We start from the raw sequence: 14,797 nt of genomic DNA on the forward strand, positions 1-14,797 counted from the left end.
GGCATATTTTTAAGTTTTTTTATATTTTTATAGTAAAAGGGAAAAAAAGGTACCATCAGTATGTTTACCCAATATGTACCAGGTGTTTTATAGGCATGATCAGTGTTGGTTGCATTTACTCAACTTCCTGGTTGGTTTCCGTTACTGAGCACAAGCTACTTCTGGCAGCAGTTTAATGATAGACAATAGGCCTGTGGGAAACAGCTAGTATTTGCTTCGGATTCGGCCAATTCAGGGGACAGTCATTCAATTTGTTGATTCCAATCACTGTCCTGAATTGATTCAGCTGAATCTCCAAATCAAATAGGCCCCATCCCCTGCCCGTTCTCCCAGCCCCATCAATGGCTGCCCCATCCAGCCCCAGCATCGCGGCTCTTTGAAAAAAAAAAAAAATAAAGCCCCGCATTAACTGGTTCCTGCCTGGCTGGTGGGGGGGAGGCAATCCCCGCTACTCTGCGCTGCATGGGGGAGCTCTGCCACAAGAACCCAGAAGCCCTGATGGCTGCTGCAGCAGCAGGTGAGTGTGGGGCTTTTCTTTTAAAGAGCTGGGAGCTGGGCCAGGTGGGGCAGCCATGGGGTGGGGGGAGGGGGAGAGTGAGCAGGGGATGGGGGCTCATGGCAGAGTCCCCCATGCAGCGCAGGGCAGTGGGGATCGCTCCCCACCAGGCAGGAGCCGGTGGGTGTAGAGCCTTTTTTTTTTTTTAAAAGCACCGGGACACTGCGGCTGGGGGGGGCAGTCATTGACAGGGCTGGGAGAGTGGGCGGGGGTTGGAGGGTGCTCAGGGGGGCTAGGGGAGCAGGCAGGGGCCCCCCATGGTCCCCTTTATAGTTTCATAGTTGATACGGTTGGAAGGGACCTAAGCAGATCATCAAGTCCAACCCCCTGCCATGGGCAGGAAAGAATGCTGGGGTCAAATGACCCTGGCTAGGTGACTGTCTAGCTTCCTTTTGAAGACAAAAACGCTAGTCAGTACGAGCCAGGCAGGAATCAAACCTACAATCTTTTGATCTGTAGTCAGATGCATTTCACCACTGCTCCATAATTGCCAAGTGCTCCCACCTTCCCGCCTCCAGCCCTCCCTCACCGCCTATTTATGTCATGGAGTCTCGGTCCAGCTCCCTGCAGCAGTAAGCGGGGACTGCCCAAATCTCTGAAGCTCTCCAATCTTTTCCGAATCAATTCTGAGAGCTTTGAATCAATTCGGACCTTTTTGTTGGTCTCCCGATTCGGAGATCTGGCCGCCGAATCAGGCCGAATCTCTTCCAAATCAAATCAGCACCTGAAGCTTCGCACAGCCCTATTTAATGAGATTTTCTTGTATGCAAATATACGAGGGGATTTTTTCCCCCATGCTGACTAGGGGAAAAAAACGTGTTTTATATTTGAGTAAATACAGTATTTCAGTTAGGGGTGTGATATTTCTTTGTGAAATAAAAGCTTTCATTGATTTTATACTGGTAAAAGCCCTATTGTGGATAGTTATACCAGTACAAATGTGCCTTTTGTTGGTACAGATGAAAAATTATGTCGATATATGACATTTACTGACGTACCATATGCAATTTTCCTCAAAATTAACTTTCCAAAATTATGGTGCACATCTTGAACAGGAATTTTTTTTCTGCTTAGAATAGCAGCAGTGGCATTTTTATTCAGGCAGAGCTGAGGGAGACAATTGATTTCATGGGTCATTAGAAACTACCTGATTCCTGCTAATTGTTCTTCAGTCAACAGATGTTAATGACCACTCTCCTTTTAATGATCTTGATCTTCCACTAACCAAGCTATCCTTTATTTGGCAATGTTGCTGAAGAATTTACAATTTAGATGCTCCTGATCTTTCTTTTCTTACGTCATTCCTACAGATTATTTTTAGCTGTCTTAAAAATCCTTAATCTGCCCACAGAGCCCAGTCTTTAGCAGCAGCTACAGTTTCAGTTACTGGCAGAGCAACCAGAACTTCTGGCAATTCAGCTGTGAAAGGGTTAAAACTGCAGGTTTTGCCAAAGTAGGAAAGGGAGAGAGCGAGCTGAAGATTAGGCTGTCCCTACTATATGCAGGCATAACTCTGGAAAAGTCGTTTTTTTTCTTCATTCTGCCTTCCCAAAAGCAAAGTGTGTGTCTTATTTAGGGGTGTGGTATGCAAGAGGATATAGTAAAGTACCTTTATATCATTATCTGCACCCAAACCAGGGGAGCTGTATCACCTATAAAGCAGGAGGGCTTTTCTGCTCTAGACAAGCCCTGACTGCTCTTTGAAGACTTCAGAAAACTCCTCTCTTTGCACCAGTTTGACATTTTCCATGGGTTTCAAAATACTTAGATTTACACAGAGAAGCATGAGCAGAATCAGATTCTAGTCCCTGAGCAGGCACAGGGTGTTTGAGATGTTCTCATAAACTATTTTCCATCTTAAACTAGCAGATTTACGATACTTCTTTTGTAGAAGAATGCAAGGCGCTGTAAATGAACTGTTTATACTTTTCTGTTTATTGCTTCCATTTGTCCCAGTTCTTTTGGGTTCTACTATTTATTTATAGAGCTCCCACGCACTGTAAACTCTGGGAGTGAGAAGTGAGAATTACAACACCACCGCTGAAATTAGCTAACCGGCAGTTGTAAAAACGAAGAAGACTCCCTTGATATGGACATCAGTTCAGTCTATATCCAGTCCCTCAAGAACAGTCCTGAATAAATAAGTGAATCTAGCATTTGCTGAGCTCCGAAGGTCAGGAGACTTGATTTCCCTTGGTGGAGGCGGGAAAGAAAATCTCAGAGAATTTCTTGCAGTGCTTTACATCCTGCCTTTACTCTGTGCTATACGGGGTTAAAAACTACACAAAAGTTTTTCATTAAAAATGTCCTTTTTTTTAGAGTGCAAGACACTTTGCAAAAATAAAAAAAATTAACATCAGACATCTTCACTTCCTGCAAAAATGCTCAGAAATGTTTTTATCATTACTTAATCAAAATTCTTGTTCAAACTCTGTTTTAGTTTCCTGAAAATCTGAATGTACACAGATGAGAAATTTTGATACAGAGGAAGAAAACACAGTTTTGGTAAACCAAAATTTGATCATTTTTGTCGTTAAAAAATGATAGAATAGGGACCAATTCAAATCCTCTGAAAACTAACAGCATAACTTTCTTGTTTTTCAATGCTCAGTGCCACAGACAGAAAACTACTGTCACCAGAGCAAAGGTAAGCAGCAGGGGGGCAGGAGGGAAGTAGGGCAGGTGGAGAGACGGGGGAAAGGGCCCAAGGCTGTGGGGGAACACACAGGGGACAGAGGCTTCAGCGGAGGGCAAGCACAAGAGGGAAGTGTGTGGGGGAGCAGGTGGCAAGTTTCTTGCCCCACCATTGCTTCCATGCTGCCTTCCCACTACAACCTCCCCCCTTGCTGCCTGCCCCTCATTGCTCCCCAACCACTTGCCTATTGTATGCCCCCTCACTGCCTGACTCTCTACTACTGCTTTCCCCACAACAGCGATGTTGGGAATGAATTTAAAATGATCCTCCAATAATTATATAATAAATTTATAAATTAAATGATCATTTTGTGTCTTTAGGATGACCCCCTCAGCCCCTATTGGATCCATCCTTGTGACATCCATTGAGTTTACCAAGCTACCAAAATAACTTTATTATTACAGAGCCTCAGGGAGATGAAAAGACTTCTTGGTACACTCCTTAGGAGCCAAAGACATGCTACTGAAAAGTAAATATAAACAGTTTGACTGAAAACAGCAGTGATTCTTTTTAATGAACAAGCAACTGGAGGAAGCCACCTACTGAATTTGTGTATTTAAATATAGTCTTGTACATTCGAAAAATAAAAGGTTCATGGTGAGATTTTTCAAAGGAACATGAGGAAAATCCCAACCCCATTCTTTAGTTTCAGAATTACAACAATTTCCTATAAAACAAATGGATTGAGATCAGTTGACTGGATTAAAAACAGTCTAGGAGATGGCTCCCAACATGCAATTAGAAAGAAGGACTTGTCATAAAGTTGGTGGGGTATGTTTCCAGTGGAGGCCCTCAGGGACAAGGTTTTGACTTTATCAGGACCTAGATGAAAACATAAAATGACTACTGATAAAGTCTGCAGCTCAGACAAAGACTGAAGAGGAGAGGTAAATAATGGAGAAGACAGGTCCTTTATACCGAGTAATATCATCACTTCTTAATCTGGGTACAAACAAACAGTATGGCTGGTATCCTATTTGCCTAATGGAAGCCCCAGTTTATACTATCACCAAAAAAAAAAAAAATCACATCTTGCCTCAGGAAAGCAACCTAGTCCACCCCGGGCCATGAAGCTCCCCCACTCTGGCAGTGGGGCACTTATGCACCTCCAGAGCATTCAGGGACCTGCCTATAAGCAGCCGATAGGACATGGGCAGGACTGAACTTCCACCCACCCTTTAGAACAGGGGGAAGACTCACTCAGCTTCTGCCCCATACCCTACTGGTTAGGGCATTTGCCTAGGTAGTGGGAGATCTGAGTTCTAGGTCCAATGCAACCTAAGTGACTTAAATACGTGTGTTTTTCAGGACGATGTCCTCCTCGCTAGGGTGTAGGTTAGGCAGGACTGAAAGAACCCTCCAACCGTCTGTTCTTTCTAACCAGCCGGGCCACTGGTTAGAAAGAAATACAGGAGTCAAGGTGTCAGATGGAGAGTAAGCAAAAGGGAGCCTGACTCTGGAAAGGAGGGAGTCCTGCCTTCTGGCCTCTGCTCCAAATGCTTTGCAGGCATTTTGTCCAATTGTTATGTGATGCCAAAATATTTTAAATAAGTTTTGCAAAAGTGGGTGATGTGGGTTCAGACCTCTTCATGGTAAATGATGAAGACATAACATGAGGCACATTTTCCGGAAACATCAGCAAGGTAGACTAGGATTACATTTAGAGTCCAAGATGCCTAAAACCTGCCTAAGATATGCAATTGGCACTTGGAGGTGGAATGGCATCTAGGCATCTTGTGTTTATGTCCAAATGTAAGGTCATATATCTAGGAATACTTAATATAGGACCTGCTTATAAGATGGGCCTCTGTCTTCAGATACTGCAACTCAGAAAAAGATTTGAAAGTCATGGTGGATAACCAGCTAACTAGAAACTCCCCGCTACAACATTATAGCCAAAAAGGTTAAAGTGATTTAGGAAAGTATAAACAAGAGAATATTGACTAGATTAGAAAGGTGTGGAGTGTTACCTCTGCTTTTGTCCCAGATACTGGAGTAATGTAACCAGTTCTGGTGTCCACAATACAAGAAGAATGTAGAAAAATTAATGAATGATTGGAAAATATGCCTTAGAGCAAAAGATTTAAGGAGCATAATCTATTCAGCTTATCCAAGAAAGGCTATGGCAAGATTTGGTCACAGTCTCCAAGTACATATCTTGTGAAAAGAAAATTGATTGTAAATGGCTTTTCAGCTTTAGCAGACAGGTATGACAAGACCCAAAAGCTGAAAATTGGGAGCAAGACAAAATTAAACTAGAAATAAAATGTAGATCTTCTACCAGGGAGGGTAATTAACCACTGGACAACTTACCAAGGGTTCTGGTAAAAGACTGACCAACACTGGAAAATTTTTATATCATGAATAAGTGTTAATTCATGAAAGTCTTATGGATTGCATTATTCAATGCATGAAACTTGACACTCCCAAAGTCCCTTCTAAACCTTATACTTTATAAATAAATCAAAACATCTAAGGAAATCAGCAAAGGTACCATTCTTACATGTTTGTTCTCTGGCAGAGCAACAAAGGGGGACTTAAAGTCTACTGAAACTTGGCCAACCCCAAGCATCCAAAAATCACCAGTCAAGTCTAAAACTATCAAAATTGGTTTAAACATTGTGATATTTTTAAATACTAATAAATATTAGGGTCCTTTTTATTAGTTTTATGGGTTTTGTCCTTTAAAAGTTTAAGCTTTAATGGCTATAAAGTAGACTAGAAATTTTTGTTTAACTGAAAGCTGAGATTCTCACATCATCACATGACTCCAGGAGTTGGGTTTTTATCAAATTTCATGAGTCTCCTGATTAACCCAGGAGACTTATGATATTTGATAATCTGCTTAAAAACCCAACTCCTGGAGCCATGTGATGATGTGAGAATCTCAGCTTTCAGTTAAGAAACAAAAATTTCTAGTCTACTTTATAGCCATTAAAGCTTAATCTTTTAAAGAAAAAACCCATAAAACTAATAAAAGGGACCCAATATTTATTACTGTTTAAAAACCAGGAGGGTTGGCAACAGTTAATAAAGCTTACAAGGACATGGCCAATAAAAAATCTGGGCATTTGCAAAAATAGTAAATAGCTGTAGGTACCCCATTTGCCCTGATTGTCCCCTGCCAATGTTTATGGTTCTATAGCCTGTTTACACGATGATAAGGAGGATGGGGACCGAACTGGTCTTTTTCATTCCTAAATTGTATAGTTCTTCCCTCCAGATTCACATCCAAAAAGGGACCTCACACTTTCAGATCAACCACCGCTTCAGCATGCCCCCTTTACTGTGGATGCCATGACCGCTGAAAGAGTGTAGTCTCTCTCTCTTTCTTCCCACTTCCAGGACCTCCTGTTTAATAGCAAAACACTGGTCCTCCAGATGAGCTCAAAAACAGCAGTTATCTTCTCCACTCCTCTAGCACCTCCATGGCTAGTAGAAAACTGCTTAAGAGATCTAGAGGACAGCTCTAAAACAGTTCACCATTGGAAGCTACTCAATGATGTAACACAGTAGGAACCAACCTTTCTGGAAGGTATGCCACAAATTATGCACCTGAGTGCCACTCCGAAACCCTTCCCCTGCTCAACCTGCTACTTTGCTTCCTGCCCTGTGCCCCCAAGTCAATTTGCTACTCCACTTTCTGTTCCCTATCCAGTGCTCCCTGCCCAATCTGCTGCTTTGCTTTGCGCTCCCTGCCCTGCCTGACACTTTGCTGCCTGTCCTTCCCCACAGACTGCCTGTGACACAGACTTCCTGTGCCACTTCTGGCATGTCACAGGTTGGCCACCTGTGATGTAGCTTATCTGAATTTCTTAGGGGAAGCTGTAAAATGTTTTAAAATATTCTAATCTAAATTATTCTCATCTATTATTAATCTAGTCTAGGGGTCGGTAACCTACAGCCTGTGGGTTGAACCTGGCCCATGAAGAGGTCCATCCAACTCATGAAGATCTGCTCCACTATAGTTTGCAAGCACCTTTCCACATCAGCAAAAGGCTGCTGATCCATCAAAACTGGCCTTGGCTGTAGATTTTCCCCCAAAGAGCATAAAAATGCCACGAATCAGCAGTTAAGGATAGGTTCCCCAGAAAATTAATCCATGTTAACAACAATGAACAATTTGAAATAGAGGGCAATTCTCTAAAGCTTTACTGTAATCGAAGTCATTCTGGGCTTAGACATAATGGGCATTTTTACACATGCTGCAGGATGTGGCACCAGGCGCTTTAATTAGTAAACTGTGATAATTAAAAGTGCCTTTGCGTCATGTATATCAGCGTCGCCATGCATCCCCATGCTGAGCAAATGGCAGTGGGGTGCTCTGAACTAAAGCTCATTGAATATGTTTTTTTTCAAAGTAACCTACCACCATCTTTTCAGTGCAGAGACGCTCAGCGACACTGATACACATGACGTGGAAGGATGCTGGAGTGCATCTATTTCCATACTCCAGCAGACTCTATTAACTGAGTCTGCTCCAACACGCAGGATTTCCAGTGTGTCGAAGTAGGCTCTGTGCATGTGTATAGGAGCTCGATATGGCTCCTCATAATGAATATGACAGAGAACCGTGTCCTGAAAGACAAGAGCAATTGCTTGATGCTCAGCATACTGCATACCACAAAAGGCTATTCTTCCCTTCTATGATTTCTGGGACGTAGACTCTGTGCTGCATACACTGCAAGAGAGAAGCCAAAGGTAATGAACTATGAAAGATTACAGCTAGGCTGCAAAGGCTTTCAGTACTAAAATCTTTTGTCATAACAGACTGTTTCCAGATCCACATAGGGAAATCGTCAGCCTGAGAAGCCCAGAAGCCTGAATGAGGCACTGCTGCAAAGCCTAAGCCAGCCCTGTCAATTTGGAGCAGATCTGTGCGATTGATTGCCTGAGGGATTATTTGAAGTGTGGTCCAAGATGCCCAAACATTTACTGACACAGGCTAATTAAGCATATGTCTCTGAACTGAGGCGATTGCTGTGTCAATGAAGACTGCAGCAGAAGACACAGAAGAAAAAGAGCCCGAAATAAGAATGGTGTTCACTAGGTGTATAGCATTCATGCAAGGGCTGGATTGCCATTTCAAATGTCTCCCTGATGGCCAGACAGATTGCAAGAAAACAGCACGTCAGAGAGGAATCATGGAATCATAGGAAAGTGGGGCTGGAAGGGACCACTGGAGGTCATCTAGCCCAACCTCCTGCCTGAGGCAGAACTTGGAGCAAAACCTTGGCTAACCTATTATTAAAACTACACTGGCAACCCTGCCACACAACTATAAAGCATAGATCCATAACCTGCCACAGGTAAAGCAGGGAAATATACCACAAGGAAGGACACACAAAGCCTAAGTGTAAAAGCAAATGCAGCTCTAACCACTCCAGCTGAAAAAATAAAATAGTTCAGCCTGTTCATGGGTGCCTGCGACTGCAACAACAACTGCTTAAAATGTAATACAAAGTGCCAAGTCACACAGCACAAACAGCCACGCACAGAATAAACCCCAGCGAAGCCCGGATGTCATTGGGACAGTACCCGAAGCGGCTGAGAATTCCTTAAAAGGGCCCATGACCTAAGGACCTAAGATATTCCCCTTCTTTATATCGCAGCCAATCTTCAAAAGAAAGAAGAAATAATACTGGGGTGCAGAGGGAACAATGCCTTGGCTTCATACTCATGACCAGTTCTGCAATGAAAAGCAGCCACCTGCATTTGGAAGGGAGCAGTTCCACGCCGCTGGATGGTTTCTAAAGCATGGTCACAACCTATGGGTGCCAGCCATGGAACTGGCTAAACAAACCTCTGGAAAAGCTTGATAAAGTCCTCAGAAGTGACAAGGGTAAATGAGGAAATATTCCAGTCCCCATACAATAAACTAAATGAATCTGCCAAGTTTTCAAAAAGGTCAGCCCAGGTTAGTGGGCTTTCTGCTTTGCTAGCCAGTCCCCACCTCCAAAACACAATCTGCTTCTGCATACCTGCTCTGACTGGGGGGGTGGGGGGGGGGTGTTCTGCTATAGGGCAGAGAAATCATATGAACTGTCCAAACTGTCAATCTGTGTTGCGGATTTAGGACTGGTACCTCCCTGCAGCTGAGCACTACCTCACTGTATAAGTAGTCCCATTTTCATGGTGTTAGGTCATAAGCCCCTTAGACAGGGAAGTAATTCCCCTTCACATGTAGCCTCTTGAAATTAATGTGACTACTCATAAGAGCACCTGTTCACCAGTGAGCAGCAAGGAGCATGCAAACTGTATAATTCCCCGTTTGCTACAGAATTCAACACAGCTCTGCCACAGATGCTGGAGTATGATGTGCTGCATAGTACATGAGGTTTTGCCCAAAGGGCATTTAAACAGACTCAGCAGAACAGGCTTGTTAGTTTTGCAATCAGCATTTTTCAAGAGCAATAAAAAAACTGAGCCATCATCCTTTTATGGGGAGATTAATCTGTTTGGTGTCTGCAGTGTTTGTTAACATCAGGAATTATAACTGGAATCCTGTCATGCTTCCTGAGACTATAACCTAAACTTGACCTTATTATCTTGCGTTTCCCATTCTCACAGAGCTGTTTCTTAGCATAAACAAGTATTTTCACTTGGCTCTTAAAAACAGCATTTCCCACTGAAAATTACACAAGCTCTGGCTAGTTAATGCTGGTATTCCAAACACATGTTTAGCTGGTGGAATTCAAGTTATATTGCCAGGCCTCACTACACCTACAGGGAAGTCCAGAGGCAGTCAATGCAGGCATATGCTTGAATGTAAAGCAGTGAGGTCCCCCATCTGAAGGACACTTGAAGCCTCAGTCTTGTAGGACTGGGTTCTATCCCATCCAGATGTCACAACCACTGCAATACTTGCAATCACTTTTGTCTGTGCTTGTTTATCTGCGCAGTTACCTACAGCACTTCAGGCATAAAAATCAAACATTTATGTTCTGAGTTAACACTTTTCAAACAGACATATAAAAATGTAGAGCTGGGCCTGACAATCCAGGATGATATTGCAGCTTCACCTGGTGACACTGCTGATACAAGAAGAGGCACCATGTGGTGAGCCCTCAGGAGGGTTAGGGGTCAATTGAGAGCTAATTATATTCTGGAAAATAGAAAATATTGATATATGCATGAAACATTCAAAAATGTGGATTTAAAAAAATCCTCCAAACCCCAGGAGGATAAAGAAAAATTTGTCAAGGAAGTCAAGGAAGAACAACTAGAAGCGATGAGATTAAATGACATCTCGGCGGAGAAGACTGGTGGAATGGTCAAAGCCCAAGGCCAACTTCTACCTTCAAGCATGTGAATCCCACTGGGAGCAGTGAAGCTCATCAGGTCTCTTACAGTTCTCAGGATTCAGTCCACAGAAAACTGAAAAACAGGATTCTACAAGAGTAACACCGTCTGCAACACAGGCAACTGAAACATATCTATTGAAAATTTATGGCATCCCTAGCTACCTACAGTGTCAAGAGTGCCCCATAGCCCTGCTGTTTCCAATAACTTCTATTAAAATGGGAACATCTGTATAGTCCCTGTATGGGCTGGTATTAGATTAAATAATAGGAAACTGGTGCTTTCTTCTAGGAGAATTCAATTGCATAAACATATTCAGATAATTTTAGCTTGACGCCTAAAATGAATTTATTAAGGGTTAAGGCGCTAATGAACTGCTACATATAATATTCAATTTAAGTTCTTTAAAGCTCCAAAATTATTAGACCACTGGATCAGGCACTGCTCTCTGGATTGGCACAGAAGTGACTTTAATTAAATTAATACAGGCAACCCTCGCCATTCACGGGGGATATGTTCTTGAGATCCCTACAAATGGCAAAATCTGTGAATACTGACAGGGCTCCCCGTCAGACCCCACAGCCACTCCCTGCTCCCCACAGTTGTTTGCGGGGCTCCCCTGCAGTGCCTGGGGACTGATCCCTCCCCAATGCTGCCACAGCTGTTCCAAGCGCCGCCGCAACCACTGCCCTCCCCATCCCTGGGGCTCCCCTGCAGCACCTGGGGACCCCCCCCCCCAGCACTGGCATGGCTGCCGCCAGGGGAGAAGATGTCACCACTGCTGCCGCCTCCCTCCATATCCCTGGCACTTGCTCTGTGCCCACCTCCTGGATATTTGAATACACGAATCTGGAGTTCATGAATAGCGAGGGTTTCCTGTATAGATTTATGTAATTGAACTGAAAGTAGAATATGGCCCACTGCATCTCAATAGATGGTGTATATCTGTGATGTTCAAGCTTTTGGCCCTGCAGCCCAGATGAATAAGGTGAGGCCAGTCCATGGGCCAGATCAAGCCCTGCATGCTAGGATCAGGCCCTGGGACCTGGCACTGCCCGCTGGGATTGGGTCCCGAGTGCCTGATACCACCCCCTCTCCCCATACCAGGATTGGGCTCTGGGTCCTGGTGCCACCCCTCTCAGGTCCCAATGCCACGCCCACCTGGCCCTACAACCTGGGATCGGGCACCCAATCCAGCATAAAGGGCTTGGGGCTCCTCATGGGTCCAGAAATTTGGCAGTGGGAAGTAATGCTGCTGTTGTCCCACTGCTAAACTTCCAAATCCATGAGGAGCCCCAGAGGCCAGATGACATGGGGCTGAAAGCTACATCTGGCCTGCAAGCAGGGGTTTGAGCACCCTGGTCTACAGTACAGCAATGCATCCACCTTGCTCATATTAAGGGTGTTTCTGGCACAGAGTGCTATAGAGGCTTTGAAATGGAAGTAAACTATATTTCTATCCACTGTACTGCTTTTATACTGTTAGACTGGTGTAAAATGGCCACGTATAAACGAGCATTTGGCCTGTAGGATATACATTAATATGGGATCAGCACTTGTGTAAGACAACTAGCATTTTGCTGCTCACTTCATAAGCACAGGAACAGGCCCGTATATAGATTCACCTACATTTTCTCTAGCTGAACTTCCTTTTCCTTTTCAGAAACCAGTTATTTATGGTACACAGAGTATATTTTTAAACACTACATCCCTGTGGGATGGTCTGGCACGACCTGATTCCTCTGTTCAAGAATGTATAATGGGAAAAATGCCCACATCTTAACCCAGTTGGTGTTCTAGATTATGAGGCTGCTGCAGTTCACCCTTGCAGCTAGGCTGTTGGTTAAGAAAGCAGTAGCGCTGTTTGTCTAAAAGGTTCAACAGTGTAAATAACATCAAAACCAAAGGGTATTTACAAGAGCAAAGAAATCAAACCCAAGCATCCAATGTTACCTTGTTACACCATACTCCGGGGGAGGCTGGTATCTGACAACTGCTACTTCTGTTCTCGCTGGCTGTGGAGCAGGGTAGGAGGGTTTGAGAATATCTTGCATCATCCCAGAGTGCTGGTCATTATAAAACAGCCCATGTTCCTGAGTCTTGCTGACTGGAGACACCACCTGCTTGGCTTTGTAGGGATATTCAGGTGGCGGACCTCTTGGGTCCGTTCCTTTGCCAGACGGCTGAGCAGGTGGCAGTCCACCAGTTTTGAACCCTTTGTTATTCCCTGAGGTAGGGGGATGTTGTTTAGCACCATTTCTCTCCAATGATAACTGCATGATCCTCTCACTTAGAGAGCGGACATGGCCCTGCTTTAGCTCTTTAAGCGCCTCATCTTTATGTGCTTGCCCACTGTTGGCCCGGTTCACAGTTGGTCTCCCTTCTGTTCTGGATTTCTGACTGGACACTCCACCAACATAAAAACTGGGCCCAACAGCACCTGGCTGCTGGCCCCGAAAAAACTGGGACTGAGCCTTAGCCTCTTCATAGGTTGGTAGTTCCTCATTGTTCTGCTGAGGCTGAACAGTGGCCCTAGACTGCTTCTCCATCACAGTATTGTCCACCTGATGTTCTTGCCCCTGAGGTTCCTGGCGAGCTGACTGGTGGACCATTTGTGGGTCTTCTTGTGTGAGGTTTTCCGTGGAAGAAAGAGTGCTTGTTGTGCTGTTGGATGGTCCTACGCTCCCTGTGGCCTGGTGCTGAATTGCCAGCAGATTCATGTTCTCATTTGGGTTGCCATACCTCAGCTGCTCCTGGATCAACCGCTGTAATACTGTTCCAGCTGCAACATCCTCTGAACCTCTCATTTCCACCTCCGAGATCCTGAGGAAGTTTGGGGGATGCAACGTGCATACAGGGTCCTCAACTAAATGGAAACAGAGGAAAGTGAGGATTTGTATTTTGCCATCACACCAGTCTTTAAACCATGCAACTGCTGAGAAACTTTAATCCTTTCACATTCAACACCCTACTCCCAAGCCTGGACACAGAAATACAGTCAATACCTTGAGAAAACTCTGTAGTGCTAATGCAAATAGTAAGATTGTAAAGATGCAATTGAAAGCAGAATCAGCCTTTGGCTTTCTCTCTCAATCCAGTGGTTTACCTCATTTCTACTAATTTTGTCTCTAAATAACTGAGCTCCATAATTTTGCAGGGTGGGGACTAACAAGGAGCCAGGGGTTGGATTAGATGACCCTTGAGGTCCCTTCCAACTGTATGATTCTATGATGATACAGTGGCAGATTTACTACAAGTCAGGTCAGCTACATAGTTCCTGCTTGATAGGCTCCTTAGAAACACCATGAATGGAACAGATAACTAGTCACATAGCTCATATGGACAATAAAAAGGATAGTGCCATCCTTCCAAACTAAAGAAAAGTGACACATTTCCAAATACTATATACCTGAGGTCAAATACTGCATGAACTTGTACCCTGGGCAGCACACTGAGTTCAGGGAATTTGCATAGGTTGTGATTCAGTGCAAAAAAAAAAAAAAAGTTACTTTGTATTTGAAGTTAATTCTAATCCAATTTTTCAACAGCTGAACCCATTCACCCATTTGCCACCAGTAACAATCTGAACCCAATGAACTGCCCAAAGTGATATATGGAGCTAGAGTCTCTACTGCTTCAGAGCAATAACCACATGTAAAGGGGATTGTACCTACTCTTACCTGCCACTCCATATAACAGGAATAACTCTACTGCGTTCAGTAAAGTAATTTCTGAGTGACTGGTGGAAACTAAACTATAATCAAGCCCTCAGCACCAGAAAGAATTCTCTCAAATTCTTTAATGATCTTTTCTTGGCCTCCTGCCTTTTCGGGGACAGGTTTTTGAGGTCATTCTTGAAAATGTTACTTCTCAACCCTGCTGCTCACAGTTCTCAGAGGAGTTATTTAGAAGCACTTTATTTTTTTTCTCCATTTGAAAGTAGTTTAAAAACAAACTTTCTCTGGAGGCTTGGAATTTCCCTAAGCCTTCATCTGTTATCCCGCACATTGTGTGTTCGCTTATATACAGTTTGGTTGCCAGATGGAAAAGAAACACCCTCAGCTCTTAGCTAAGAGAAAAGGCCATTTCCATTAACATTTTTGTGGCAAAGACTTCAAGATGATTATAGGGTGTGCAAAGGAAAAAAGACTGCATGCTGCTACTCTAGAGACATAGCACTGTATGCTGTCCCGCTTTCCTCCAGAAGACATTAACTGCCGATGCCAATGGTTCTCAACCTTTTT

At 43.8% G+C, this 14,797-nt stretch overlaps 1 protein-coding gene across 8 annotated transcripts in view; it reads right to left on the reverse strand.

Annotated features, from left to right (window-relative positions):
* AMOTL1 (angiomotin like 1) overlaps positions 1 to 14,797 on the reverse strand; it is a 167,987-nt gene that overhangs the window by 66,109 nt on the left and 87,081 nt on the right. For all 8 annotated transcript variants that reach the window (XM_019483640.2, XM_019483639.2, XM_019483642.2 and 5 more), the window contains one exon: positions 12,507 to 13,419. In XM_019483640.2, the coding sequence (XP_019339185.1) occupies positions 12,507 to 13,419 (913 nt within the window). The remainder of the gene's footprint in view (positions 1 to 12,506; positions 13,420 to 14,797) is intronic.

The sequence above is a fragment of the Alligator mississippiensis genome, chromosome 1 (genome assembly GCF_030867095.1).
Source record: "Alligator mississippiensis isolate rAllMis1 chromosome 1, rAllMis1, whole genome shotgun sequence".
NCBI lineage: Eukaryota > Metazoa > Chordata > Crocodylia > Alligatoridae > Alligator > Alligator mississippiensis.